General features: G+C 39.9%; 1 protein-coding gene across 2 annotated transcripts in view; it reads left to right on the forward strand.

The window, feature by feature from the left end:
• The window catches only part of FSHR (follicle stimulating hormone receptor), a 76,903-nt gene that overhangs the window by 37,766 nt on the left and 13,206 nt on the right, over positions 1-25,931 (forward strand). For both annotated transcript variants that reach the window (XM_042862193.1, XM_042862194.1), the window contains exons 3-8: positions 13,109-13,183; positions 13,586-13,660; positions 19,891-19,962; positions 22,087-22,164; positions 24,944-25,012; positions 25,125-25,199. In XM_042862193.1, coding sequence (XP_042718127.1) covers positions 13,109-13,183; positions 13,586-13,660; positions 19,891-19,962; positions 22,087-22,164; positions 24,944-25,012; positions 25,125-25,199 — 444 coding nt within the window. The remainder of the gene's footprint in view (positions 1-13,108; positions 13,184-13,585; positions 13,661-19,890; positions 19,963-22,086; positions 22,165-24,943; positions 25,013-25,124; positions 25,200-25,931) is intronic.

Genomic DNA, 25,931 nt, shown 5'->3' on the forward strand with positions numbered 1-25,931 from the left:
AAAAAGGATTTTTTTTTAAATTATTTGTTCTATTAATCTTATTTCAGTGTGTTTCTAACTACAACAGTGTGCAAGTGCAAAAGGTGTGACCTTGTTCCTGGCATACTCTAACTGGGATTTTTTTCAGTACTTATTCTTACTTAATGTTATTGTTAAATGTTTTTTGTCACAGAGAGGAAGGCTGGCACCAGTTCAGAAATGGTAATTCAGTTTCAGGTGGACTTCAGAAAAACAGTCTTCTGTTGATTTTATCTAGCTTTTCCTTCTATTTTAGAAATAATGCTGGTGGAATTGGCATGTTGCAATGGAGAATTGCTTCCTATTGCTATACAAATGCTGATAGAAACCTCAGGAAAACAAACTGAGATGAAGTCAAGACATTTATTTTCTAAGCAGGAGATGTTGATTCTCTAACAACATTATATTGCACAGCCTTTATTTTTATAATGCCAAAAGATTGATTTGGATTTAATCATTAGTTTGATGGGTGTTTTGCTCAGTGGAGAGGAGGTTGAGCATTTCATCATTATTAGTGAGCTGCATTTTGATTTTTCTATAAAAGATGCTGCTAGCCTCTGTTCATCCAAGGTGTAAATCCAGAGATATATTGTTTGCTTTGTGACCAAGCCAAGAACAATTTGCTTGCAAAATACTGTGAATATTTGTTTGGATTTTTTGAGCAGAAAGATGTTTTTGATGAAGATCTCCACGTATGTGCTTGATTTTCTTTAAGAAAATAACACATACCATTTGTGTATATCATTTGTGAGTAAACTGCGCATGAATAAATATATGCAGACAACAGAGGATTAGGATCTGGGGATAATGACATGCTGTTGACTTTCTTAGTTCAGAACCATGTCCCTGCAAACTACCAGTGCCAATTGCTGAAGGACACTAGAGAGAATGTTTCTGGAACAATTATGGAATAGATTCTCCAGATGGAGAAAAGAAATATTTTGTTCATCCTATTCTGAGGAGGAGAAATGCATGTAATACATAACAGTGAAGAGCTGCCCAGTGCTGATGCTCAGCGCAAATTCCTTGAATGGTTTCTGTGCGTTACCTGTGTGCTGTGAGTTTCATCCACTAAAAGGAGTAATGCAGAATTTCAGTTGTGGGCTAAAATAAACTGGTTCTTTGTTATTCAGGAACATTATTTAGTTGTGTCTTGTTTGTCTATTCAAAATGACATCTTTATCTGGAAATGTTTATCCTTCGTAGTGTAATTATGACAGGAAGGTGCTCATTAGAGCATATCTAATCCTTATGTCAATCTTATAATTTATTTTGAATGAGATTTCATGATTACATGCTTTTTCTTTTTGTTTTCTGTACTTTTAAGACTTCTTGTGCTGGATTCTTAAACTTTATTCCCACCGCACTGTGGGAAGGGAGGAGCATGATATGGTGAAATTGATTTGTTTTATTATTTACTACTTCTGTTCCCAATTACATGATGCTCCTTAGGAAAAGTGACAGCAGAAGAGCTCCTTAGAGGCAGTGGGATAGGACATTTCCTTTGCAGCCTAATGAGCATGTTCGATGCGGAGCAGCTTTGAGCTACTATAAGTAGCAGAAGTTTTGCAGTCAGGTATGGAAATGTGCCACTCAGGGACTGCACTGAGGAGCAACCCCTGAGGTAATGAATGCAATTTCAGGGAGGTCTGGGGCAGGGCTTGCTGCCACTTGGAATAAGTCACTGAGGAACACTAAACCTTCTCCAAAGGTGTTGGATGTAAGGAGAGAGAGGTGTATGAACTCTTTTTCCATTCTCTTCCACCTAAGCAATTTCCTTTGAGGTTTTTCTGGCTTAACATTAATAGTCCTAGTTTATATTTTAATCAAACCTGTCTTTTTTGAACTTAAAAGCTTTTTTTTCTTCCTGGGGACATTCTGTACAGAGGAAGGTTGAGACAGATTGCCTCAAAGCTCATTTGAAGTGTTGTCGCACAGCACTATCCAGACTTCCTTGCCATAATGATTTCTCTGTACAGGCAGCCTTTGCTCTTCCCCTCCCTGAGCCCAGACCTCTGTGCAGGGCTGAGCTGCAGAGAAGTTACCTCCAGAAGAAGAACATAGGGCAGAGCTAAGTGGCAACACGTTTGTATAAAGAGGCAAGTAAATAGATCACGGTCCATCTGTCACAGCCAGCCTCGTGCCTCAGCATAGCTGATGACACTCATCATTTATTTAAAAATAAGATTATTTTTTTTTTGCCTGTGCTTCTTAGTAGCAGATTTAAAAGTGTGAACAAGTGGAGTGGCTTTTCATGAGCCTTCATCTGTCATTGTCAAAGAGCCTGTTTTGCGCTCCCTAGGCCCAGAGTACCTCTGAATAGCACACATGTTGTCGTCCAACTGTGCTGCCAGGCACAGTGCTTTCAGGGTAAGCAATAACGTGTTAACAGACTATAAAAATAAGGGGCAAATTGTGTCAGAGGTTGGCAGTTACTCAGGTCACTAGAAGGAGAACTTCCTAATGGGATCCCAGCACTTGTTTAAATACCATTCCCACGAACTGTTGAGCCTCACTTTATTACAGGTTTTATGTAGCCTTCCTTCACAGGATTGTTGATTTCAGATGTAGGGATACTGACAAAAATATCCAACGTATTTATTCTTGCTTTGTGATGGTGTGAAGTCGACATCATTCCCAGCAATGTGATCACAAGGCATCTTTTTGTCTGCAAATCTAGGGATGCTTCTATTATTCAAAATCTGTGAACCTGTTGATGGGTTAAAAGCCTTCTGTAGTCAGGTAAATGGCAGGAGTAGCCTTAGTTATGAATCCTTTTGTTCACTGAAGTGTGAACAATAGCAATCATTCTTTGGAGAAGATTGTCCAGGATCCCACTCATTCTATTCTAGCCATTAGTGACTCTTAGTAGTCTTTTTAAAAATCTACAGAGCTTTCCCCAGCACTGACCTTGTCTAATTGTATTGATTGTTACTAACTGAAGGCTAATTGGGAAGCAAGTTGCTATGGTAATTCTTGAGTCATACGTATAAAGAGAGAATACTGCTAAACCCACCAGTGCATGATGACTATTATCATAGTTAAATTAAAAAATATAATTCATTCAGATTAATTCTGCAATTCAAATGAAGATACAGTATGCAACGAGACCGTTTTTTTCCCTTGCTACTATACTTTCCTCTTTTGCAACCATTTTGTTCTTTCATTTGTCTATTTTCTAAGTTACTCATAATTTTAGGACAAAATTGAGTTGGGGTTGTTCGTCCCCACCCCCAAACCTTCCTCCTACACAAAATATGTCACAAGCTTCCTGTGACAGAAGGATGGCTCAGGGGCAGAGGATAACAGGACTCAAACCCCTAGATTTCAAGGTCATTTTTTCATATCCAGTCTGCATATGTGTGATGAATGGTTTATTTTCACATAGGTAAGTTGGTGTCTTGCATACCATGAGATGGTGATCTCAGCCTGTAACCTCAGGAGATGATGATTCACTCCAAGGTATGACTGCTGCAGCTGGCTTTAAATCAGAAGCCTCTTTTGGACGTACTTTGAAACAGCTCTGAGACAGAGCTGGTCTCTGTGGGTGACTGAGCTCCACTGTGGGGCACTGTGGGAAGGTTGGATTGCTTTGGCTGTGCTGTGGCTTTTTTATGAATAGATGGAGGATTTCACAAATGTGAAATAACATCTTTCCACTTTGTTATTAACTAAATGTGAACCAAAGGAAAATCAAGGGCTCTCTTCCCTGTGTGATGAGGGTCCTTCACCCTCTCCTTTGGCACTGTGCTAACCAGTCGGGTCAAGCACCAAGTTTAACTTTCCTGATCAACCTCCACTGACAGGTCTTTTAACTTCAGGAGAGAGGATCTTTCAGAGGTAAACATGGTAATGTTCCCTTACAGGTGCTATATTTGTTTTCTCATTTTCCTATAGAAATAAGATACTCTAGATTCAAAATATGCATTTTCTTTTTAGAGTGATGCAAGAAACAATATAGAGCTTACCTTGTAGTTTTTAATTTGCTACTTAACATGCACGAAGCATTCATTTAAATTTGAAAATTAAATTGCTCTCGCAGGGTTGCTTTTGAGTGTATGTATTTCCGTGCCCCTTTGTGGATTGAGCTGTATGGTTTCTAGAGACAACATTTATGTAAAGATAAGTAGAGAAAAAAAATTCTGTACATTTTTCTGAAATGATGAGTGCTAATGTAAATACAAGTTCAATATATTAAAGTTAATGGGCTTCCACACCTTCTGCTTGGAGTGTTAAACCTCCTTCAGTCTCAACTAAAGCAATGATAGCAATCAGAAATCAAGAATTTTAGTTTCTTTTGTTTTTTTCTTAATTTAAGTGTATTTCATCAATGTGACTTCTCCAAATAGTAATTCTTGAGGTCTGGGAATTCTACAGGTGCTGGTTTTTCTTCATGCCCCATAATCTTTTTTTCAAAATGCTTTGTTAGAAACAAGAATGGTTATGTGGGGTTTGTGAGTTGTGGAAACGAGGTCAGTTCCTGTTTGCTTACATCAGTACAGGAAGATAGAAAGAAAAATGGCATAAGTATATACTGCAGTGCAGTACAACAAAAGAGAGATGACAGTGTTTAAGGACAGCATCATTTCTGTATTCTTGTTGTCTCTACTTTGAGCTGTGTGGTGAGATGGGTGGAAACCTTACTTTTCCCTTGATGATGAAGGAAGATCTGGTTTAGATAAGGTTTTCTGCATCATCTCTATCACCAACTTCTTTCTATGCCTGCAGCTGAAAATAACCCATGATAGTGTGTGGAGAAGGTTTCCCAAGGAGACGAAAAACAGGTCACTTCAGAGCACCAAGCATGCTTTTAGATTCCCAAGGGTTGCACCTCACTCTTATGCAGACTTCTCTGGAGGAACCAGTAGTAAAGGCTTCTCAAGGGCTGAGGGCTGAGTCCAGCCTGAGGAACTTCTCATCAAAGCCCCATAGCAGCAGGTGGTTCAAGGAAGCCATTTTGTTTGTTTAGAGTTTCTACAAGCTTGGATACAGCATAGTTACGGCAGAAATCCTTCAGATGGTTTGTGAGCAACTTCCTTGTAAATGGGGTTAGCAGAAAGACTTCTGCTCATTGATAACAGTGAGTAAGCACCATCATGTGGCTGAGGGTCTGTTATTTGTATTGCTTTTATTGGAATATTCTGTACTGGCATATATTAATATACCAGATTTTCACCACGACATTCTATGACATATTCTCTTTCTACTGTTAAGTCTTTCTTACCTGTGTACAGACTTTTTGTGTTTGCAAGTGTAGGGTTATTTATGTTAGGGAAATCCAAATGGAATCATAATTTTACCAGGAAAAGAGGGTCCATGATACAGATCTGATCAGTTATTTGGCACATAAGACTTCAGATGTATTGAATCAGGTTCCTCTTTGCTGCTGCTGATTGAAAAAAAGAAAAAAAAAAAAGAAAAAAAAAAAAAGATTAGGGATTGAATGTAATTCCAGTCTTTGTATATTGTTTCATCTCTACGTTTTTCAGTAGAGAACCTGCAGATTTAGGTTTAATGATGATTTTTTTCTACTTTTATGGAACATTGCCACAATCAGGTAAGATACTCTTGCTGCACTCTTGCTCTGTAAAGCTTTTACCTCAGTAGCTGCTTGCTGGTGTTTGTGTTTGCTGTTGCATTCTGTTACAAAGAGAAGTTTTGTTTTAACTTCGGAGGCACAGAAGATCCCTTTCCCAAGTAGGTTGTATCTGAGTGCTCCAATCAAGTACATATTTATGCAGTGGGGTCCTGGCTGAGTCTGGAGACAAAGCTCAGGAATAAGAGCTTGTCAAGGCCTCCCTTAGAAAGAAAGCATAAGAATAGTAAGTAGTTTTTTATGAAAGGATCTAATGAATGCAAACAGAAAAGGAGACAAAAGGAAATCTCTGTGCTGGAAAAAAGATATTTTGCAGGGATTGTGTAACACTGACTAAGGGACAACTAAATCCCTTCAGGAAGGTATTTGAATGATGTAGCAGCTGATGTTAGCAGCTGGAAGATAATGTCTGTATTCATAATTGAATTTCACATTAGACAATGCAAATATCTTTCTCATGATGGATCAAGTCAGGAGGATTTACTTTCATTGAAGTGAGTGTGATGTACTGCATGGCGTGCTCTGGTGGATATTCAGAGTCCTCTCATAAGGCTTGGGAATATTTTTAGCTGAGGAGTAATAGTGTTTTGTGGTTTTTTGGTGGTTTTTTTTTGACAATTTTCCCCTCCTATCTAAGTTTATTTGTACATATGTGAGGCACTTACTATTGTGAATTCCCCCTTCTGTAATGCACTGGAATTAGTAATGAACAGCCCTCCAGAGGCATCTCTTTGTTGTGTGTATGCACTTATATTAAACACTTCAGAACTCTTTTAAAGTGTCTGGGAACATCTTCAAGATGGTCTCTTTGAAAAGGCTGTCAGTTGACTTAGGGTCCTGGAAGCCAAAGTCCAGGACCATCTGAACTATTCATATCTATTGATATTCACTCAAAATGAGTTTGAGGTCAGGCAGAAGTCGGTCTTCTCAGGAGCAGAGTTTCCAGTTTCCTCATTCTGGCACTGCCCTAAGTGATTATCTCTGGTGTAATTCTCATCTGCCCAGGTCATTCTCAATAAAACTATTCATCATTAACTGACTACCAAAGCCAGGAAAGAAGCAGTAAAAGATAAGTGGCAACAAACTCTCCTAGTCCATTTCCATGAAAGGAGTTACGAGGTGGGCATAATGCTTGTGTCAGCATCTCTGAACAAGGAGGACCCTTTCTCAGCTGAACAAGCACTTTCTTTACCACCAACTCTCAAGAGCCTCTGGAGCCCATTGCATTTGAGAAAACCATGCCACTGCTAGGGTGGGTGCTTTTATTTAGAGGAAGCTCTCTGTCTTCCCTACACCTTTCATAGTTGAAGGGAAAATTTAGTGACTGTCTTCAAAGCAGTTGGGTTGTCAGTCAACAGGTACACCTGCCCCAGTGTTTGTGCAGCACCAGAATGTGAACCTCTTTCTCTGAGCTACCTGTGTTGGTAGGGAGGACAGAGAGTTTGTGGCTCATTTCATCCAGAATTGGTCCAGGCTAGGTCCCTGTCTCTTTTGAACTGTTTCAAGATGTAAGACCCTCCAAAGATATACTTAGGATCTCATATGAAACTTAAATCTCAATACCTTGGTGAATATTGTTCATTAGGTACCTTTGCTTTATAGCTACTATTCAGCCATTTTCCCTGTACTTTGCACTTCCAAACCTGCACATGTGGCCATTATAACTCCCAGTCCTCAGCAAGCCGAGTCACATCAGCATTTCGCTATTCAGAGAATCTGGAACTGCTTAGTCAAAATAGAAGTGGAGATTCAGAGTTTAATTTTAGACCAATAAGGCAACCACAGGACTGCAAATATCCATCCCAGATGTGAAGTGGAGGGACAGCAGTACAAGGTCAGCACATGTACCTCTGGCTTCAGACTCTGGAGTCTACTTTTCTGCTGAAAGCTGCCCTTTCTTTCCTCTGAAGACCTGGTCATGATTTGTTTGACGTACAAGGCTTCGTGCATTTTCAGTTTTACCGACAGCAAACCAAAATTAGTATAAGACATCCCCTCAGTTCTACAGTACGAGGAGGTATCTATCCCCTCAAACTGTACTCATTATAAAATCAATTCTTATAACGATGTGGCTTCTGTAGCTGTGTTTGGTCGTTATCAGCTGCAATTCCGCAGACTAATCGCATGCTTTTTCAGATTAGGCAGACTGGTGTAATACTGTTACATGGACAATTAATTTAATGCAACCCAACTCTCAACAGACTTTCATCTGGATTGCTGGCATGGTGTTAAAGCACTGATAGAAATAAAAAAACCCTTTGCTTGAGCCTGCTGTGCAGAAATTTGCATTATATTTCCCATGCCTGAATTGATCTATTTGAGAGTATGATGCCATGCCCTTTGGAGAAGGCAGGAAGACACAGTATTGGTGCCTCCTGATAACCTCCTTCAAAGACTCAGGTATATGCTATTTTGTTCCGAGTGTGAAATCAGTTTTAATACTCAGCTGGTGAAATGGGCATCCCACTTATTCAGGTCAGTACAGTGTGCGTGTGTAACTTCAGAGAAGTAAGGGGATGATGAGGAGAGTCAGTGTTTGAATCCATTTTTGAAATGCCAATAACTTCTAAGATATACTAGCCTGTAACTGCCTGTAATTCAGTGGATCATGGTAGGGAGACAAGTTTTCGTGCTCACAAGGAAAGCATCTATTTTTAAAAGGTCAAAAGCCTCCAATATTTTTAAGAAAAATAGCTTTTCTTTTGTAACCTGTTTAAATCAATGGAGTCGCATTTTGCTGTCGCTGTAGTGGGAAATTTTCCAAAGGAGATTCCATACTAGCCCGTTTCTGATCAGAGCAAAATAAATAAGAGCTCAGTAGTCTCTCCTGCATCAAGACTGGTATCCCAGTGCTTGATTTTTTTGTTCAGACTTAGCAAGGGCTGTTCCCAGTGGGCTCACCCAGTGGATCCTGCGTGGGATCCACTGTTGTAGTACACTGTGCCCAGGGAGGCCATTGGCACTGAGAAGTGGCACCTGATATCTTCAGTATCACTGGTCATTGTAGGCATCAGTAGGGTGAATAAAGTTTTGAAGAATCAACAGCACATCAAAAAATGAACTCCCAAAAGCAAAAATGCACATCAGTGGTTTATCACAGAAAGTATAAGGTGAGCAGATCATGGGTATAGCCAGTGCACGTACCTCCTTTGGATCAGAACTTAATGAAAACTGCAATTGTTTGCAGGGAATGGGTCACACCCAACACTGCAAAGGAGGGTGATGTGGCTGGAGAGAGGGGAAATTCCCCTTTACAGTAGTAAACTGTGTAGTAGTACTGTGTGCCATGTCTGTGTGTGAACAAACAAGCACTCAGAAGATCTTGATCCATGGGCCACTAGTCTGTCAACAGGGAGGTGAAATGCAGAAATCCATAAATCTTCCAGCAACTGCAAGCATCGTGCAGCTGAGCTCATCAGTCAGGCACCCATTACCCTGTCATTGACTGCTCTGCTACTGATACTATAAGGTCATTGTGCTCGAGAGCCGATGTCACCACACACTGTGTAAGGGACTCCTGCTGTCATCTGCCTCTGAGCTGCCATGATTGCACTTCTTCTTACAGCAGTTTCCCACGTCGTGGTCTATGTTAAACCTCTTCCTCTCTAGACTCACAGAGTCACAGAACAGCCCAGGTTGGAACAAACCTCAGAAGACCATCAAGTCAAATCTTTTATGGGAAAAAGGAGCCCAGATGAGATTAACCAGTACCTTGTTCAACTGCATCTTGAAAACCTCCACCATATCCCTGGGGAGGGTGTCCCAGTGATGAGTTGTTCTCACTATAAAAATGTCTTTTTTATATCAGAATGAAACCCAATTTGCACCCGTTGCCCCTTCACTTCTCCATGTGGCTCCTTATGAAGAGAGGGCCTCTGTTCCCTATAGCCACCATTTCAGTACTGCAATACTCTGATGAGGTTTCCCCCAAAGTCTTCTCTTCTGCAGGGTGAAAAGACCAACTCTGTCGGTCTTTCCTCAGAGGGCAGCTTCTCCAGTCCTATGATCACCCTCGTGGCCCTCTCCAGTCTTTCTGCATCATTTTTGAATTGCAGGAGCCCAGACTGGATGCAGTGCTCTCAATGTGATCTAACAAGTACTGAAACTAAGTTTGAGCAGATGCTTAAGCGTTGTGCTGTACTGGGGGCTCAGTGTGTGCTTTAGGGGTTGGGAAGTGCTTGGTTTCATTTTTATAAAGAAATTGCTTCCGATTATCTTATGTAGCATCTATTCAAAGGCTTGCGTGTATTAGAAATTATTAATTTAGCTCAAATTGCTGTCTAGATTTGGTGTGATAGCTAGCACTAGAGCTACTAGTGTAATTCATTACAGACAAACAATGTAATAACAGTCCCATCTTCTCTCATGATGACATATAATAAGATATGCATTATGAACAATCCTCTATGGATGTGTATTTATACGATAAGACAAATCTCGTGCACAAATACTGGCCAGCACTCCCCTATTTCTGTTTGTAGTTCACACTGCAGGCTTTATTTGCTCTCCTTCAGAGAGGATCTGACTCTGCTGAGTTGGTTATTTGGTGTTCTTTGGGTTTTTGATGAGCAGGGTATGCCTTTACCACTCTTTACCAAGAAATAAATTATTCTCAGAAATCATGCATCCAAACACAGAGCAGTGCTGCTCCTTGCTTGCAGAGTGTGACTGCTCTCCTAAACTGAGTTATTCTGTATTTCTCCTTCTTACCTGAGTGACAGCTTGTAACAGGTACATGTAGATCAGAAGGCAAAGAATAGCAATGGCCTTCTGTTAGAAAACAGCACTTCCATGCTGGGAAAAGGCTCAGAAGCCTGTTTCTTTCCTGAAGAGCTTAAACCACAGAGTGTGATGATAAGTAATCTGTCACCAACAGGGTTTCCTGGGAGAACTTTAGCAGAAGATGCAGGGTTCATCAGGAGTTTCTTGTCATTATCTCTCAGCCCTGCAGCTCCCTGAGCAGAGACAACAGAGCCAAACACTAGGATGTTTGCTGGCTTCTGCCTATGAGATGGGTGACCCCCCTGCTCCTAGTCAGAGGATCATAACCACAATGGCTGCAGCAGTGGGTTGCTTGAGATGGAACACAGCAAAATCATTCTCAATGGGTATATTTCATTTCCTTGTTTAAAAAAAAAATTATTCATGTGCACGTGAAGAGAGATATTCGTATGAAAATTAAGTCATTTCCCTAATTATCTACTTCAATCAGTTCTAAATCTCCCATTTTTTCTAACCAAAACAAAGCACAGAGCCCATCTCACACTCCTAGAAAGCCAGAACATCATCCTGACACAGAAATGTTCCATCCTAAGAGCTTGAAATACACCTTGAAGAAGGGTCGTGTTATCCAAGATGTTCCAATGTTAGCTAGCAGATTAGATCATAAAAAATCATTACCCCTGACAGCCCTATCTTTCATGAGAGGTCACTACTGTACTCTGGTTTCTAAATAAACTTTTGTTTGCCTATATAAGGCCAACAAATTTGCAGCGTTTAGTTCTGAGCCGCTCTGTGATGTGAAATCTCTTCTGACTAAATGGAATTTTTGGTACTAAATATTTGTGTTTTTTTTTTTCCTGTGATTCATTTTCCTAGAAAACTTATTTTCAGACTGTGAGAAATGACAAATATAAAGCTGGTGGTCCAAAAAAGAGCAGAAGCAAAACCAAATCTTACAAAGTTGATACCTTTTGTGTCATTAAATCTTACAAACTATTGTCTTGCAAGTGAATTGTACTGTCAAATAAATACAGCACAGTGAATAGCGGCTTCTATTCTATACCTTATAACACGAAAAGAAGAAAGAAAGTAGGAAAAGAGCAAAAAGTCTATCCACATTTTTCTGTGTATGTTTATGAGTGAATTCGCCGTGGTGCAGCACATCAAAGGTAACCCCAGATCCCTCCTCAGTAAGGACCTTTGGGAGCCTGGGCTCTTATCCTAGCTCTCCTAGGGACTTGCTGCAAGAGACCAGAGCAAGTCACTGCTCGTTTAGCGCCTGTTTCCACTGCTTCCCTTTGTCTGCTTCAGTGGGAAGCTTTCCAGCACAGAATCCCTTACATTGGCTGTGTAATTGATATAGAGTGGAGGAAACCAATGAAAGCATTTTATTATTGCTCGTAGACAAAGAAGGATATTCCAGAGCAGAGATCAAGACTTCTTCTCTAGAAGCCTTGAGATGCAGAGGGGGAGCTACTTGTTAAAGTAAAAAATGCCAAGCCACTAACTTGTTTTTCTAAAGCAGAAGAGGTCAGATGAGTAGCTTATCATTTTTTTTGCAAGGCTGTTGTCTTTAATCAGCAGGTGATTTTCCAGGTACAGTTCAGTTGTTACTCAAGACAAAGTGGAATACTTTTTATATTACTTGCAGTAATCTTTGTGATTACTTTTTGAACGTCGACTCTGTACCCAGATGATTATAACATAATCCATTATTTTACCTCGGGCCTGTTTGGATCTATTTGCAACTATCATAATTTCTAAAGAACAAGCTACCTAAGAGCAAGGGATAACTACTTTACAATCTGTTTATCCAAGGTTTCATTCCAAAGATGTCTGCGGCTATATCAGCAGAAAAATCCAATAGACCATCGCAGTATCATCAAGTTATAGCTGCAGTCCAGTATCTACTTCCTATAGCTGATCTCAGGCTGGGAAATAGCATTGTTGCACCATTTTGAAAAATGGCCATGGTGAATCTTTTGGCATAATCATTTTTATTCCAACTTCAACGATTACTGCCAGCATAAGAGACGTAATCAGGATGGGTTGCATGGCAACAATTCCCTCTGACTTACCAGGGGAATTCTTGAACTCTGAATCATACTAAATAAAGCCTGTGCTATCTGTTTGCCACCCCACAGATTAAGGAAGAAAAGATATATGCCTCTGGACTAACAGGATGCATCTGGTGTGTTGATAACATCAAGCTGGCCATTTTTGTTCCCCAGTTCTATGTCTACAAGAGGGTATTCATCGTACATAGAAGAGATCAAACAGGGGGTTCCCCAGGATATGGAAGAGTTCTTGAAGTCTGTGATCCTTTCCATTTGGATCTGCCCATTCTTGGCTTAATTTCAATTTCTGGAGTTTTCATCAGGTCAATACAAAAGCACATCCTGCAGCTTGAGGATGTGTCCTATTTCTTGAGAACTTTTTAGACTTGTTCTCTTCTCTAGATAACTTTCATCTCCTGCAAGTTAAAATCTTGCACTAAATTTCAATTGGTAATTAGTGATGTCAGAAATGCAGTAGGCAGTGGTAGCTTGGCCTCAGGAGGTGTACTGTTCTGAACTGCCTTAGTTTGCCTTTGGTGGCAGTTTGTAGGCATTTCTGAGGTATGTTTTCTTATCTGTTGTCCAGCTCATTTTTAAAACGGATCTGTAGTTTAGGAACCAGTTTCTTCTGGATTTTTTCGCTTTTCCATTGTCTGCCTCACCTTTTTACTGAAAGCGTGGCTTGAAATATCTTGGCTTTTCGATTATTTTTCAGAGAGATCTCACAGAATGATGCCTTGGAGATCATAGAAGCAAATGTGTTTTCCAGCCTTCCCAAACTGCATGAAATGTAAGTAATAAGCAATCTAAATTCAAAGGAGACTATTATAGGTAAGTGTCAAAGACTTAGCAGTTTGGTTCAGGCAAGTTGTGAAGAATTTGTAGTGATACAGGAACACTGGAAACCTCACTTTGTCTTTTCCATCATCTTAGCCAACTCTCCCATTCTTTCCCTTGTCAGCTTATAGCTTGTCCTCAAGCCACCACCAGTATCAAGAGACAGTGGGGTTTACTGGTCTGTGGTTGGCTCCTCTTTGGAAGCAGTTATGCTCTCAGAAAAAAAAGAAAAAAATCTCAATGTACAGTACCACTACATCCCTGGGCAACTACACATATTTTAGCATGCAACCACAGACATTTTAAGATCTATATGTTCACATATTTCCTCTGATGTTTCATTTTCCCATTGCAGAAGAATCGAGAAGGCCAACAACCTCATGAAGATTGATCAAGATGCCTTCCAGCAGCTTCCAAGCCTCAGATATTTGTAAGTCTTTTTGGTCTTTGAAAGCACTATAATAATTTTAAATTATATATATGAGTTTTTATCCAAGCTGTGCTGAGCACTTCACTAAGACAGGATAATGCTCACTCTTCCCTCACTAGTTGCCTACTAATGATCTACATTTTCATACTCAAGTCTGTATATTGTCTTAAGAAAAGTTGAAGGTACTGTTCTCTATGGGGAATCCATGGACATTCTACAGTGATCTCCAAACACAAAATCTTTGAGTTTTTCTAAGCAACATGTTGAAACTAAGTGATGAGAAAAGAATCAATGCCTTTATTTTATCAGTATAAAAGCAGATCTTGGTTGAAATTCCTCCCGAGAGCTTTAGGACAAAGTCTCATCTGTCTTTGTCACGACTCTGCTTTCTGTTAAACTTTGTGCACGTGATCTTAAGCACTGAATTTTTTTTCTTTAGCAATGATAGTGCTATAGCAGTGGTTTTCATTAACATTGATTGTGAGAAGATTAAAACCTTAGAATGCAAATGCACTGGTGTAAGCTGTACATTTATTTTATTAGCCACCTTCATCAAGACTGCAATTTGCACAACTGTGGTGCCATATCTGATCCCGTGGGGTTGCTGTCATGATTCAGTGATAACTGAATCCATCCTTAAAGTAAACTGCTCCTCAAAAATATTTTCACCGCTCTTAGTGCATTATCCTAACGTGACCAATGGTAGATCCTCTGCTATGTATTAAAACCCAAATGCAGTCCCATGAAATCTGTTTAGCAGTAATGTTTTTTAATGACCTTAGCTCCCAAAGTGCTCTTTGCTGAAAAATGGCATGTATACCAAGCAGGATGTTTTCTTGATTTTTCTAATGTCCGTCCTGCTGAGCACGTATACCCAACCCTCTTTTCTTTGTTCATATAATAAGCTTCACTGATCACAGTTTATTCATTTGAGTACATTAGTGCTTTGTTTTCAGATTATCTGCTTCTTAAAGATGGGATGAAATCAGATCAGTGATCCAATAAACATGAGCGATTCTAGACTCCCAAAATCACTTGTGTCTGACAGGTTCTGGGCTCATAAATGCTAAGAGGTGTTAGTTTGAATTTTAGTTTTAAGATTCAAGATTTAACATTTGGACTTCAAGATACACTGTTTATTTAATGATATACAAGTTGCTAGAGTTTAAACCATCTATAAATCTGAACGTGTGATTAGATTTGCACTGCTGTCTCTCTACACAGTATTTCAACCAGTATCTGCTTCACCAAATTCATAAGGCACTTTGACACACTTTCATTTTTGTATGCGTGTGACTACAACACAGATTCTCTCTTATTAGTAGGGAAATAAAACTTTAAGCTTGCACTGTCACAAGAAGAAACCTTGTGCCTTTTTCCTTTGGTTTCAAGCAAAAATTTTCAGACCAACATTTGATGTGAATGATTCTAACTCCTCAGCTCATTGAAATTACAATCACTAGTGTGAATTTGCTCCAGCTGAGGATCTAGTTTGCCACTCAGGATTTATAGCCCAGTTTCAAGTTCCTTATCCCAGTGATATTCCTTCAAATTTCGTATTTTGCAATAGGTTGTCATAAAATTTAGACATATGGGTTTTTTTATCCTCATCAGAGATGAAATGTTGTTCATTGCTTTTGATTACTGTAAAATAGCACTATGAGCAGTGAGAAACATGCTCCCTCCTTTCAACATTTGTCACTCCGTACTCCTCTATGCATTGACTCAAATGTTTAGAGATTTTTTTTTGTATAAAAATTCAGCTGCAGTAGCTCTGCCATGACCTCCAGAAGCAACAGATTAAAAAGACAGAGGATTGCTTGTCTAACTAGCCATTGCCCTCACCTATCCTTTGGCCAGTTTCACTCAGCTTTCCAGGTTTTTCCAGAAACACATTGATTTGGTGGCTAGAAAATTTCTTCTAATTTTATTGACATCCTCTTCATTCAAGTTTGTTTTAATTCCAAATCTTTCCTCCAATCTAAGTTGATGAAGTCCATCTTTGATGTTTTCTTGATTAAGAGATTTATATTGTATCCCATTTGCGTCCTTATTTTACAAGGTAAAAAAGACTCTTTCCAGACTGTAATTAGTACAAAAGATGCAGATATTATGATCCCTAGAGTATGAACTGCTGAATGTGCCTTTCATGCTAACAATAGATTGGAAGTAGCTCCATTGTGGGTACAAATTAGTGTCACATCATTGGCTCTGGTGAAGCTACATCAATTAACATCACAGGGATTTGATCAAAATAGTTTTATTGGAACAGATTTTCAGCAGTATCTGAGCTGTGTTCCCCACCAGAAAAGGGCAGATGTGGCTGAATTGGTAGGGTAGGAACTTGCTGGACTTGCAATTCACTCTCAGATGCGCTGGCACAATTCCTGAACATACAGGAACTCCTGTCCTGTGCTGCATTATCCACACCAGCCATGCAGATGGGTCTCAACAGAGCTATGCCACCTGTTTGTTATTCTAAGGAACAGTAGCCTGGAGGTGCCTACAGATAAACCTGTGAGTGATTGAACACTGGGAAGTCATTTCTGAAGAAGTGATTCCTGCCTTCCTTTGCCTGCCCTGAGATATGGGGAATGTTCCCTTTTCAGCTAATCCTGCCTGCATTACTGGAGCAGAACATGAAGTCCCTGTAGGAGTCTTCCAGTGAGCTGGGTGTTACATTGTACTAGCATCACTCTCTATGTACAGTCACTAAAGCAGGGATCTCAGGTCTGTGCCCACAGCTGAGCTTCTTGTTGTTCCTTCTGAAGTTTCCAGCCTCAGTGGCAGCAAAGGAGATGTGTAGTGTTATTCCTCATGACAGTGCAATGACTATGATGGAACTGTTAAAATGCAGTTCAGAAAATATTGCAGAAAAAAAACCACAAGTATTTACTAGCAGTTTTCAGGGAAGAAAAGAAAAAAAAAAAAGATGCAGTTGATACAAATTAATCAGTGTTAATGCCTGAGATGGAGGCCAGACATCATAGCCCATGAGTTTTAATGACCTTTGCAGTTCCTTGCAAGGCTCTCTCTGTGCTGCTTCAAAAATGCTTGCATAGGCACTAGATCTTCCTTATGAGCAGGCAAGAAGCTCTGGCTAACACTGTCAGTCCTCTCATCAGCTTTACGGTCTCATTACAGCCACTGGGTGCTGAACATTAATATGCTTTTATCTGTGCCAACCTGAGCACAAATACATTCTCCACTCATCCCGCTCCCTCTGCCTCTTACATCATCATTACTGGTATAGCAAAAATGCTATGGAGAGAAAAATAAGACAATGTTGAGATCTCCTGAGCCTTCTAGAAAAATGCAACCTAAACAAAAAAGTTTAGGTCAGTCATTTAGAAGCTGTGAAGAGGGCTGTTAATTGGCCTTCTTGGATACACGCCGAAGAGACAGTCTGCTTCAAAATGGTAACTTGCTGACCTTTTCATCAGTACAAGATTATTTGTCTGGCTCTCGCTAGGGAGAGCTGTGGCATTGTCTCTTTAATAATACATTGATGACTTTTCAAACCTATTTTCTTGCCAAAATTAGTGTCATACGTAATCTATGTCTTTTTTGGTTCTTTTTTACAGTGAATATATCAATGTCCTGCATTAAGAGCTCTCATCTTAAAACAGAAAGATTTAAATGTAACCTTTTTTTCAGATGAATTTTTAGGGCATGCAGCTCCATTGCTGGTGGGAAGCAAAATGTAGGTCATGAGAACCTATTTGATCTGTAACATATTTTGTAGTTTAGGCTTGTAGCTGCTTCTACCTGCTGCCCTGCTTGTTGGAGGTCTTGACACACAGATGTCTGGCATGCTTCTTAAATCCATTTGTTTGATGCAGCTAGGTACACCTAGCAGAGATGGCCATGTGGTCTGAAGTCATCCACAGAACCTTTGCTCGGAGGTGGATTTTCAATAAAAAGAAGTGATGATCCACTCACTCCTTTTGCATGAGAATCTACTGGTTGAAGACCTCCCCTGCCTCCCAGCACTGTGTGCTGTGGATTACAGACTTGTCTTCACAGATTATAGACTCTAGCCTACGAGACCCATTCCCATGAGTCAAAGGGCTCTCTGTCTCTAGTCAGCCCACGTGCAGCACAAAGCCACTAGCATGATGAAGGGATACATAAATAATGCTTCCTGAGTGATGCAGTATTTCATTGCTTACCTTGTGATGGCAATTTAGCAAACATCCGCAGTAAGTCAATGAGCTGAGCTAAGTGCCAGCTTTTGTCAGAGTAGCTTCAACTTGGTTTATAAAGAGCAGGGAAGTTGCTATATCTGGAAATGAAGCGGCCAGAATCTTCCAGGAATTCACTTCTGAAAGACTTTTTGTTCTCTAGTGATCACAGTGCAATGTTTTTTTTACGTGCTGACTCCAGTAAGCCTTCTCAGAAAGACAATTAATGCTTTGGAAAGCAGCCATCAGCGATTTGAAACACATGTTCTTACCGAGCTGTTTAGATACAGCAAAGGGGAACTCAGTTTAAGCTGATATTAAAGAGGACATTTGTTTAAAGCGAAGCTACTAAGGATGTGTACGTTATATGATAAAGATACTGACAAAACTGTGCTGCAGTAAAGTTATTCAGTAAATTGGATTATCTACATTTTAACGAGATTACCCACTCCAAGGCCTCTGGAGATTTGCTGGTCAAATAAAAAGAGAAAAGAGATCTAGGCCACAGACTAGCTGCATGTTTTTTCAGTTCTTTTTCTGCAGTTAATTGAAAGGACATCCTCTCCTGCTCCTAATCACTGTTCTGTGCCTCTGTGCACTCCGTACCTTGTACCTGTAAATTTATCTCAGAACAGAATCATCTATGATTCTATGATTTGTCAGAACACTTGCCTCTTCATCCCACACTGCTCATTGGACACCAGTATAAACCAAACCCTGAGCACCTTGGGATATTACTGGGAAGGTAGGACTGTGGCATCACCTAACGTGTTTATTCACACATATAAGGCAAAAGCCCTGCTAACCAGTGTAGCATTTTGCGATGTTTGGAATAAATTGCCACTGGGAGCATTGCCTGAACAGAACATGTGTAAGTACCATCATCCTTCATTACAGGAACAAAAGGATCAAGATTTTCTCGGGAAAGTAAAATAGATATGAAAGCTTTTCATGTCTTCTCCTCGGTCCTGCAACAGCCACGCACTATTTGGCAGCTGTTTTTGTCTTCATTTTCCTATTAAAGCAAAGGCATGCCATGATTTGTATTTAACAAGTAGCTCTTGAAAAGAATTGCGTGAATTTTAGTATATGACTCATTTAAAATGAAAGGCAGCTTCCAGACAAAGCCCAGTACTTGTTCAGCATTTAGAGAGTGTACTTTACAATACTATAAGTGGGGATTTGCAGGCTCTCCCATTGGTTCGAACTTTTTTGGCTAACTCCTTTCACAAGTGCAGAAGTACTTTACATAATTACGGCCTTGTGAAATCCACCTGTTTCGTTAATCACACTTTCTATTTAACCATATGTAATAGTTTTCCAAAGGCATTTTTTAGAGCTTTCTTGGTCAAAATTGACAGCTGTGATTTTTAAGCTAATGCAGCATCAGACCACTCTGACTCCCGGGATAAAACAGTCATTGACATTTCAGCAACGTTTCCAAATTGGCTTCATGAATATTCACTACACTTCTTAATATATATTTTTCTTTCCTACATATAATGTAATGCTTTTTGTTACGAGGTGGATAACCAGTTGGCTTTTCAATGTGAACCTCTGAGGATATCCAGATATCACCTCAGAGCTCAGATGAGTGCTTATGCAAGTGAATGAGTATTTTATGGACCTTTTTGGTCCTTCCGGATTTGGTTGTTGTATTTGTCTGTTTCGTTTCAGTTCATAAAACCTGAAAGTTTGAAGCTCTTCTGAAATAATCTAGATTAGTAATAGACATAAAATGAATGCTGTTACTTTTTTCCCAGTCCCAGGCAGTGCTTTTCATCACCATTCAACACCATCAACTGTGCTCCTCTAACATATAATTACCCCAAATATGGTTTCTCCCTTGACTTGTATGGGGGAGAACTCAGCTTGTGCTTCTCACAGAAACCTTTTTACATTAGAATGCCAAGTTTCCTCTGGACAAACACTGGCTGACAGTTTTTTGCAGCTTCGGTATTAAGTTCAGTGTGCTTTCTGTTTTATTAGTTATAGCTTCATTCCTGGAACAGAACTAATCACCTTAATTTCTCCTCTTCTCCTTAGGTTAATTTCAAACACAGGTCTTAGGTTTTTACCTGTTGTCCACAAGGTACACTCCTTCCAGAAGGTTTTGCTGTAAGTTGTAACAATTTTATAAGTTCCTTATGAATGTCTTGCTGTTCTAACCAAATCATCGAGATCCAATTTGCCTCGTGCTTACTTATTAGCTTTGTGGTAGCATTTTTGGTCACATTTTTGTAGGCATTGATGATAATGTAGCTTAAAGGGTCTCTATTTTCTGGAACTCCTTTCTGCAAAGCATTGTAGCTTGCACTCTGCCAACTACTCTTCTATGAGTGCACAGGTACAGAGTCCCAGGGGACTGATAACAGCCTTTTAGTTTTGATTCACCAGCTGAAATTCAAACCAGGCTGGTGGAAGTGGGAATTTGTTGCCACCTGGTGACAGTTCTCTGGTCTGCATGGAAAGAGTTGCTGAACTTTGTGCTGTTTTCTCTGCATGGCAAAGATAAAAGCCACTGGAAAATATCTCACTCAGTTAATTCAGTAATTGTGCAAATGCCCAGGGAATGTAATATATTCTTCTGTGGAAAAAGTTCAGTGCCAATAGAAGGAAAAATATGTACAATTCTGTGGGAAAGTTTGTTTGTTCCTGTGTTTGTTTTTCCAGGAAAATTACATCTCTTTTCTTGGGAAAAAAAAAAAAAAAAAATCATGTTAAGAAAAAAGTGTCTTTTTTTCATGGAAAAGATCTTGACCAATATTTTTTTCAATTGATTGTAAGTATAATTGTATCAAAATCAAAAGGAAAACTAAAAATGGGAATTAAGCAACTATTTCTTTTCTTCTTTTTGAGGAGGAATATTAATGGCATGCAGAAAAAGTTGTGAATCTTCGAGTCTCTGATTATAAGATTTTAATCTATAGGAACAGTAATCCTGCTGTTTGTCTTACAAATATTGTATACATGCATAATATACAAAATACCTTTCTGTTACATGCTTGACAGAGAAATTTGAGAACTGCACTTCAGGGCTCCATGAAGCCATAAAGCAAATGCAATGGCTGTGGAGCCACCGAACCTTCCCCCTGCTTACCTAGCATTAACTAGACTTGAATTGCTGTGTCCCACTGAGCAAGAGATTTTTTTTAGGTGAAATTCCTCACTTTTTGTAAGGAAAGCCTTGACACAAAATAGACCTTGGTCCAAACCCTGGCTACGCTGAAGCTCCATGAGAAAATTCTTGCTGACTTCAGTTGTTCTGGTGTTTAAATCCCAAAGATAGAACCTGATGGGTTATTGAGGTTTGTGAGGACCTGGTTGTTTCCCTTTTGCAGTGGGAAACTTTCACTTCTATGGGTGCCGCACTCCTTCCCTATTCCTCCCTCTTCTGATCTCAGTGTGAAGAAGGATGGACGTGTCAGTTAATACAGTGCTGTGGCCATATTTCACTCTCGGTATGAGATAATTTTGGAACCTCATTTAACTTCAAGCTTTGCAGATAATTCATTTTGTTCCATGCTTTCCAGCAGAAACAGCATGAAAACAACCATATCCCCAGACTAAATTATGAGTAATGCTGTTTAACTTCTTTGAGGTCTATTTTGAGCAAGCAACAGAATGTATATCTGCCGTTCTTTTTGTGTAGCAGTCAAAACTGCTGAAAGACTGAAATGCATACTTGTCACTTCAACAAACTGAACTGACAGGGGTCCTGCATTGCAAGTTCTGAAGCACAGACCCAGCTTATAAGCAACCTCGCTGACATTAGCAGGGGATTATTTTCACGGGTTTTCAGGTCCCTTGCTGAATCAGACCACAAAGGCTAATGGTCCTTCCACTTTCTGGCTGGGAGGCTGAAAGAAGCTGTTACCTGCCAGCCACACAACTTGTATTTAATGGATAACAGATTTTCTGGATGGTCAGTTGGGCTGTAAGACCCAAGCTTGTGTGCATTTCAATGGCATAAACCAGTCTGGGAGGCGGGCATGTGAGGTGTGCAGAACAAGAGTCTGGAAATGTTGTGCTCCTACCACTTTTTTTTTTTTTACCAGGAAGGTTTGCTCTCTGCAGGTGGTCAAATGTTCAAATGTCTTAAAAGCTTATGTTGTCAACCTTTGCATAAGAGTTCCTCAGACTGAATATAACAAAAAGCAGCATGTTTGAAATATTATAACGTATTGAAAGGCTCACAGAAGTGCAAAACAGGTGTTGTTTCCATTGTATTTTATTTTCCAGAGATGTGCAAGACAATATCCATATACGTACAATTGAAAGGAACACATTCATGGGCCTGAGTTCTGAAAGTGTGATTCTGTGAGTAAGACATGGCAAGTTCATTGTTCTCACCTGCTCATTCCTTGTCCAGAACTGAGTTGAGGATTCTGTGGGATGGGCTCTGTTCTACAGGCTTCCAAATTCAGTTGGAAGTTTTAGATTTTACCCCTTCTCCTGCAATCTCTGCATTCTGTTTTGCTGCCATGAAAAATTAATGTATCTGTGTTGTGTTTTTGTTGTTTTTGTTGTTGCTGTATTCTAACTCTGCTCCTTATTTTAGAACCTCTGGGTAGAGTAAATTTTGTAATTACTAGTGCCAAGGTTAAATGTATTCCACCTACAGCAACAGTTCATGTGATGCAAATTGTATTCAGAGGGATGGTGTGATTCATAAATATTTACAGTCAGACACATCATTCAAAGGCATTAGTTACCCTGGCAAAATAGATGTAGATGTTTTGAAAATACAGTATATTTGTACACAATGTTAATGCATTGATACAGGCTGGTTCACAATGCAGTTCCATGCTGTGTGGTTAGATGACTCCTCATTTGACTCAAATTGTCATGTTTTTTAATGAACTACCTGGCTTCTTCTGCTGGCATATCAAACCGTACCGTGCACTTACTAACAAGCTGCCTTCATTCCATCTAGCCAGTGGCCAGACTGGAAGAATCTCCCACTGTGTGTGCAGTTAACCTCTTGTGACACAACAGACAAAGACTGATTGATTTGGTTTACATTGATTTTGGTGGGAGCAGAGTCAAACCATCCATACTTGAAGAGAGGACAGTAACAAGTCACCCAGCTGTTATCTCTCCCTTTTTCTCCATAAGATATCCACAACCTGTCAGTGCCAAGTTCCCTGAAGTTTTAAACATACACACATACATACATGAGATATTCATGCAGCTATGTCAAATGTATTCAAGTAATGATACCCCAAATGTACTTTTTTATTTTTCCTCCTATAATTATAGTTTTCGCTGCTCAGATGGGACGTGGTTTTGTCAGAGTACTACACAGCACATACCTTATTTATTCCCATAATACCACTACAGGATGAGAGGTGTATGCCAGGTTTTTAGTGTGATTTGCCCTCCTTATAGCAGTCGAGCATTCAAGACTTCCAAGGCACAATGAACCCCCACAGTCTGAGGAGAGCCAATTTTAGCAGGCTTACTGCAACAGGCTCCCAGCATGCATAAGCCAGTAATTTGGATTGCATCTAAGATTGCTTTATGCATGGATCAACACTGAGGAGGTGAATTGTAAGTGGGTCTTAAACATACCAGTACCGCCAGGAAATGGTGAGTAAAAGCCTGTATGTCCAGGCTCTGATTTGTGCCTCTGTGTCACCTGTTGCTATCATAAGATTTCCAGATTATTTAGGGGAACCAGTAAGGGTGCTGGTTGAAGTGAGGGGAGAATGTGTCTCAGTAGAGTCTTGTCCAGGTAACAACTGAGAAGGAGGTATAACAAAGCCTTAGGATATAGGCAAAATGTTGTTTGCTCTCTTTGCTATCTGAAGGCAGTTTGCCAGGTGACATGAGTGTACAGTCCACTCTGTACGACAACAGTAACTCAGACTGTATGACTCTAGTATCTCATTGAATTAGCATCATGTTCAGTGAGAGAAAGCAGTCTGAGCTAATACTGTGATTTAAAGCATATACATCAGCCTAGTAGATTGGAAGGGATGCGATCAATTTAATATAATAAATATTTTAAATGCCGTAAGCAGGGACATAGCTCTCCTGTGTGCCTGCTCACTCATGTCTAATAGTGCTATTGCAAGCAAAGGGAGATGATGGCAGTTTTCCTGATGTGACCTGACACACACTGTAGGCATGGAATTATGCACATCTGCCTTCCGTGGTCAGAAGGGTAATCCCTTCAACCAGACCCGTGACTGATTTTCATAGCGAGCTGAGCTCACCACCTCAGACCTCAGATAAGTGGGTCACTTGCATGCTCTGCTTTCAGTGTGATTTAGGAACGTGGTGTCCGTGTTTACTGACAGTGTCACTAAATCAAGCCAGTTTTGCCACCAATCAGACTTGTCATGCCCTCTTGGAGAAAGCATGAGTTGCACTGCAACGGGATGAAAAATCATACCGTAAAGATGATAAGCATAACTGACTCAAATGTAAATTTCCAGGATCACTAAGGGAAGTGATGGAAGGAATTAAGCATTCATTAGTTAATGCACTACAGCAAAAAATTGGCAGGAAGCCCTACGGCTCCCTACCTGCTCCTCCTCTCAGAGGAAGGAGCCTGGGGAGATGTGGAGCAGGGCTGATGACATCAGAAGAGGCAGCCGGTGTGAGGAGAACTGTCTGCTTCCCAGGCAGTTTGACACCAGCCACATCCTTGTGTCCTTCTTGAGCCTATTTTAAAATAATAATTGGCAAAGGTTAAGCTCTTCCAAAAGCATCTTCGGAAAAGCGGAGTGTATATATGAGGAATTACAACAGTAGGAAAGGTCTCACTCATGCTGGGGTTAACCTAATCCAGTTTTGCTGGCTCCCCTTGGGATTCCCAGGGCAGCTGAGCAGCACTGGTGACTTCATCAGTTCCACCTTTGCTTCAGAAACTTACTCCAATTCATCTCTTATGGTAATGCTGGTTTGCCCTCTTCATATCTGTTCCCTGCAAGTCCTACTTCTAACTATTGGGATATTAGCAGCTGAGATTCATAGACATTTGGTTATTTAAATACTCATTTAATAATTTCTAGCTTGAAATCCTTTTCAGTGGTTTTATTCGCACATGAAGCTGTATCAGAACAACTTCTGTTTTTTTTCTCTGTTGCAGACGGCTAAATAAAAACGGGATTCAGGAAATCAAGAATCATGCATTTAATGGAACCTGCCTGGATGAGCTGTAACTATTTTTGTTGTTTACTATTCTGAAAAGCAATTATTAGGAGACAGCAACTTTTGCAAGGCATTATCTCAATCTCTGATTACTTTAGAATCAATATTGTGTTTTCCAGAAATCTAAGTGACAATCACAACTTAGAAAAATTACCAGATGAAGTCTTCCAAGGAGCCATTGGGCCTGTTGTTTTGTAAGTAATATTCAAATTTGTCTTTTCTCATTATTTAGCCCACAGAAGAGACCAAAAAAGAACATGTGAATGCCAGTCTGGATTTCGACATCTCCCAAATCTTGCAGTTCAAAATTGGAAGTGTAGAAAAGTGGAAGCCATGTCAGAAATATCTAGATCCGTGTTTTCACTTTGTCCTCAGAGCTTTTAGATTTTTTTATATCCAGGGATTTAAATCCAAAGTCCTCTCCGCAGTTGATTAAGCTCTATAGCTCTGCTTCATTTTTCACAGAGAAAATACAGTTTGTTTTTTGTTTGGGGCAAAATCAAGAATAAGTAGTTGGGTTTTCAGAGTTTACATCTGAATAGCTCACCCTTCAACTATTTACAAACAGTGAAGTTTGCCCTGCATCTCTGAAGCTTAGTTCCTAAGAGAAAATCCCTACCCTAGAAGGATATGTATATCTCACACAGTTGAGATGCAGCTCTTGAGTTGGCTGGCAGAGTGAAGAGCATGATCTCAGCAATAGGATGCTCCTGGATCTCAGCACTTCGCACTGCACTTTGCTATGTTGTAAAACACCTGCGAGAGTGCTCAACTGCTTGTGTTTCTGAGCAAAAGCTACAGGATGTAAGAGCCGCAACGAAGACAAGGGTGTCTTTTTCTTGTGTCACAAATTTATTTCAAATTTATCACATCCTTTCTTTCTTCCCATCTGTCCTAGACATCCAGAGAGTCCTAGGAGTCAATCA

Source organism: Lagopus leucura, unplaced genomic scaffold (assembly GCF_019238085.1).
Source record: "Lagopus leucura isolate 7727_CA_CO unplaced genomic scaffold, USGS_WTPT01 Super-Scaffold_73, whole genome shotgun sequence".
NCBI lineage: Eukaryota > Metazoa > Chordata > Aves > Galliformes > Phasianidae > Lagopus > Lagopus leucura.